Genomic DNA, 5,314 nt, shown 5'->3' on the forward strand with positions numbered 1-5,314 from the left:
GTGATTAGGGCATGAGGGTGGAGTCCTCATGAATGAGATTAGTACACCTATGTAAGAGGTCCCAGCGAGCTCTCTTGTCCTTTCCACCACACGAGGTTGTAGTGAGAAGTTAGCAATCTATGAACCAGGAAGTGGATCTCACCAGACACCAAATCCATTGGTGCCTTGATCTTGAACTTCCCAGCCTTCAGAACTGTGAGAAATAAATTACTAGGGTCTTTTGGGGGATTTTATGTTTTTTGCTTTTATTTTTTTAACATTTTATTTATTTCTGAGAAAAAGAGCCAGTGTGAGAAGGAGAGGGTCAGAAAGAGAGGGAGACACAGAATCTGAGGCTCCAGGCTCTGAGCTAGCTATCAGCACAGAGACCGGCGTGGGGCTCGAACCCACAAACTATGAGATCATGACCTGAGCCCAAGTTGGCCGCCCAACCGACTGAGCCATCCAGGTGCCCCATAAATTACTGTTTTTTATAAACCACCCAGTTGGTAGCATCTTGTTATGGCAGCCTAACTGGACTAAGACACTTTCTATTTCATGGGTTATTATTCTTATGTGGCATTCATTAACATGTTTCTCTCCTTTATTATTTTCTTTTTTTTTTTTTTTTTAGGATTAAACTTAAGTTTAATTACAATTTTTTTTCCAAAGAAACATACTAACTCAGTGGATCCAACTTCTCATCTTTAAGACCTAGATAAGGCAATACAAAAATTCTGCTTGTTTATTGAGAAAGAGACACATAGTAAACTAACAAAGGAACTAACTCAAAATATTCTTTCTGAAGGCTGCTGAATGCCTGAAGTGAAATGTTCTAGGTCAGATGAGATTTCAATCTAATTTTAGTTCTAGAAACTGCAACTCGTGATGATCCTATTATCCTAGCTGGCTTTAGGCAAAAACTGGTTTCATTTTATATATATAAAAAAAAGAAAAGAAAAGAAAAGAAAATACCCTATAGATATCAGGTATAACAAGTCCTAAGTATAGAGACTACATTAGTAGGACCATTTCTCAGTGACAGTAGCTAGCTACCTACCTCATTAAGAGTTTAACACTGTGATTTGTTACGACAATGATTAAAACACTCAAAGGGGACAATTAAGTCCCAACTGAGATGTAGAGGCAAGCATCAGTGTTTGTTATCCTGAGCTGAAATTTCATCATCTAAGAACCCCCCATTACATTAAGCCTTCAACTGTGAATCCTTCCCTAATACAAAAATGTGGAAGAAAAGAATCTCAATTTCATTCCTAATAGATGAGCTGCTGGGATGAGCATGACATCAGTGAATTCTACTTCTTTAAAAGTACCCTCAGATTGGAGTCTATTTTTAAATTACAAAATTATTTAAATACAATATTAAAAACATACACCAAAGACGACTAAGTTCAGACTAGAGCAGTCATTCAGAAATGAAATAATTAGAAACCAAAATTGAAACCTTACCTGCCCACCCCTTCCAGAAAGTAGGCAGGTATCAGGAGGTAAGCTCCAGAAGGGGAGGCAATGAGGGGAAATAAAAGCAAACAAAAACCAAGATACACAGGAGTTGAACGTATGGCAACAGTGACAAGAATGTACCCTAACATTTCTACTCCTTAGCAGCACCAGGAGTGCCAGAGACAAAAAGGAAACAGAGGAGCAGTTCAGTGGCAGCTGTCCCAGCTTTTTTCAAGTTGCAAGGCCTCACTGCAGAATTCAATTCCACAATGAGTCCCCAGATCCTGAATATCTGCAAGGTTCCATAAAAGAAGGCTCAAAACAAATCAAGCGTTTTAAAATTAAGAACCTATATAGTTAAATAGCAAACTAAAAGAGAGATCTGGTTTTTGACTAGGAAAGATGTGTCGAGCTTTTCAGTTATTTGAGCATTTAAGAACGTAAACGAGATGCTCTGCAACTGAGAAGATAGACACTTTGGGGGCAATGCCAGATGCACCTCTGGAAATTAGATCACGGTCACAATTTTCCATTTTAAACGCTAAAGCATTAACATGCAGAAAAAATTCTTAACGCTGTTGGTCTGAAAGTCAAAATACCACCACTAACCAGATTCATAACTAAAAATCAACAAGTGTTAGGTCTAGGATTTTGGAGTGATTTGAGTATACCCTACTCCCAACATCAAATGTTTATCTTGGAAAGGGCTAATGAATGAGTAAAAAAGATCCAGTTCTTAAAAATGACCCAAAATCCCAAGAGAAACGATATAATATATACACACATATATGTATGTACAAATACATCGTACATACATACATACATATGTACATACATATAGGTATGAACAAGGACATTTGGGTTTAAGGTTAGTTGTCAACTTTTCCAAGGACATCTTTTTTATTTAAACCACAGAGCGAAATCTTTACTTATTTCAAAACCACCTCCGCGATCTAACACTGTTAGAAATGAATGAATTACCCAATTTTGTGTTCAACTCGTTCCCTGTCAACATCACTTGGTTCTTAGCTACTAATCTTTCCTGTTACTCTTGGTTTTGTCGGCTTGCTCACCTGTGGGGGTTTGGGCCTGCTGACCCTGCGCACCTGAAGAGGCTGCCGGCTGTGCCGCTTTCTGCTTTCACAGTGTCCAATCAAATGTGTGGTCACATTGGTGGCTCAGAGTCCTGAAAAGAATGCGGAATAGCTGCCTCAGATACGTGTAGGCTTCCTCAAAGCGCAGCCCACGACAACAGTTTAAGTACATGGCAAATTCTGCAGGAATTTACATAAAACTTCAACAGGAGTGGACATCTTTTCACTTGTCTTTTCAAGTTTTGCTTTTTTTGTTCAGCCTTTAGTCCTTGGCAGGGCAGGCTGGTTCTATTCAAAGGTATCAAAATATATCCTAATGATTCCATGTCACCTCGACGACTCTGTTCAATATCAAGACGCGCGCCGATGCTAGCACAGCAGGCAGTGCTGGTGAGATTTTTATCTTCTCTGTACGGTATGTGTTGCCTTCTCCTGTTGTCTCTCTACTTTCTGGCCAAATCAAAATCAATAAGGAACAACTTGTTACAGTGAATTAGGCGGTTATCTGGTTTCACGTCTCTGTGTATAAAATCCTTTGCATGCACACACTCAATTCTACTGGTCATCTCGTCAGCTAACGTACGTAGAGCTGTCGTTGTGAACCTTCTTGAACAGAAAGTGAAGAGGTCTTCGAGGCTGGGTCTGAGAAGACCCACAGTCTTTTTCCGGACCACACCACCGTATGTGGCGGATGCCAGCCCCGCCTTGAAGAATCTCAGGGAGTTGGCTCTCGTACAGCAACTGGGGATGCCGGCCTTTTGAGATTCTAGCTTCACTGGCACTTCCTCGCCGCTGGTAATGTTGATGGGCACGTAAACGTCCCCGAAGGAGCCAGACCCCATCTTCCATAGCCGTTTATATTTCCCTCCGACAATGACTTCGGCCTTGGAGCCGCAGCTACCCGCCATCCTGAGAGGCTAAGATGGAGGCTGGGGCCAAGCCCCAGCACTTCTGAGGGGCGGACAGAGGACGCTGAGGAGGGCAGCAGGAAAGGGACAGCGCTGGCTCTTTCAAGGCATTACAGGCCCCAGAAACGGTCAAGGGGAACCTGATGACCGCCGCCCAGTCAGGCTTCTTTCTGCCAGGCCGCAGCTGACGAGCCGGGTCTCGCAGTTACCAGGCTGGGCCCGCTTGTTTCTGGGCGGCCGCTGCGACCTCGCTTTCGCGGCTACGTCGCGGGCTGGAAAGGGGGCCGCGGCGGTTTAGGGCGGCGATACCACCACTGCCGCCGGCTCCCGCTGGAGGGCCTCCTGTCACTCCGCCGACGCAGCCATCTTGTCACTTGTTACACAAAATGCCCCCAGTCGGTTCCCCGGAGCCGCTTCTTCACGGCGCAGAGCATTCTGGGAAAGGGACTATTTTTCAATGTTGTCTATGCTTTTTAATCTTCTTGTGGGCCTTCTTCTAAAACTAAAACTAGGGGCCCCTGGGGGGTTCACTTGGTAAGGGTCTGGCTTCAGCTCAGGTCATGATCTCCCAGTAAGTGGGTTCGAGCCCCGTATCAGGCGCTGTGTTGAAGATTCTTGGAGCCTGGAGCCTGCTTCAGATTCTGTGTCTCCTTCTCTCTCTGCCCCTGCCCCTTTCTCTCTCTCTCTCTCTCTCTCTCTCTCTCGGTCTGACTCTAAGATGAATAAACATTAAAAAAATTTTAATAAAAAAACCCTAAAACTTTACCACAGCATTAGGAATGCTATTATAACCAATAGAGAACCTGGATACAGATAGGCAGAGAGCTAAAAACTTTTCTAGCATGCTCCGTAGTAAAGACACTTAGACAAAATAAGAGTAAGATTAATTACACCTATGTTTCTTTCTGGAAATGGTGAGAAAGATTTAATACAACCTAAGAAGAGGAAGAACGGAACATTGAATGAAAATTAACAAACATCTTCAGCTTGGAACAGTCCTAAGTGTTTACTATAAGAAACTAAAAACCAAGAATCTTCTATGCTTTTAAAAATGTGACATTGGCACACCTAAATATCATTTAAACTCTTCTGGAAGAAGAGACTTTGCAACATATGAGCATTTATAAACCTGAGACACGAGAGAATATAAAACCTGCATTTTTAGTTGTGGTTTTTCTGAATGGAACTAGGTTCACTCCAGGTGAAGAAACATAAGAAGGCCGTCTCAAAAGTGTTCTACATTTATTTAAGCAACTGTCTCCCTCTTAAGAAAAATATTTTACAGCTCTAATGGGGCAGCGAGAAGAAATCATGCAAGTTATAATGCTTTCTAGTGTAACAAAGGCCTGGAGACCCAGAGAAGGACAACATATGCTAAAAAACTATTTAACCTGACAACATTTAGGAAGCACTGAAGGAACAGGAACTTTCTGGGTCCTTCAAGTGCTGTAACAAGAGCTCCATGTATCATCTGCAGCCAATGCCAACCACAGTACGTATCCTAGAAAAATATGGCAGATTCTGAGGAGAAACCACATGTTACCCTCAAAACTAGAGGTAGAGTTGGCAGGGGTGCTGGGAAATGGGCAGGTATGCCTACATGGAGAAAAATATAAGTAAATATATAATTCTTCCGTCACTGGCTCACAGAACCAAAAATAATTTCCTGCCTCATAGTTCCTTGTTAGTGGACTGCATAGCTCCTTGAAGATTAATATTAATCATGTCCTCAATTTATAAATTAAAAGAAATTAATGAATTTGTTTCAGAATTTCTAGGAAAATTTTCTGGATTTCTTAGCTCTCAGATATCATCTATTGCCATCTTTCTTTCAGCCCCTAAATAAAGCATGTTAAGCATTAAATGAGT

The 5,314-nt window shown here is 42.0% G+C and overlaps 1 protein-coding gene across 1 annotated transcript; it reads right to left on the reverse strand.

The window, feature by feature from the left end:
- Positions 1-633: 633 nt before the first annotated feature.
- CSNK1A1L (casein kinase 1 alpha 1 like) lies at positions 634-3,445 on the reverse strand. Its single transcript, XM_039236063.1, is given in 6 exon segments — positions 634-693; positions 2,517-2,726; positions 2,729-2,794; positions 2,797-3,194; positions 3,196-3,292; positions 3,295-3,445. Coding segments are annotated over 6 exon segments (957 nt in total). The 3' UTR covers positions 634-658.
- Between the last annotated feature and the right edge of the window lie 1,869 nt (positions 3,446-5,314).

This window comes from Hyaena hyaena, unplaced genomic scaffold (genome assembly GCF_003009895.1).
Source record: "Hyaena hyaena isolate Hyena2069 unplaced genomic scaffold, ASM300989v1 scaffold_105, whole genome shotgun sequence".
NCBI lineage: Eukaryota > Metazoa > Chordata > Mammalia > Carnivora > Hyaenidae > Hyaena > Hyaena hyaena.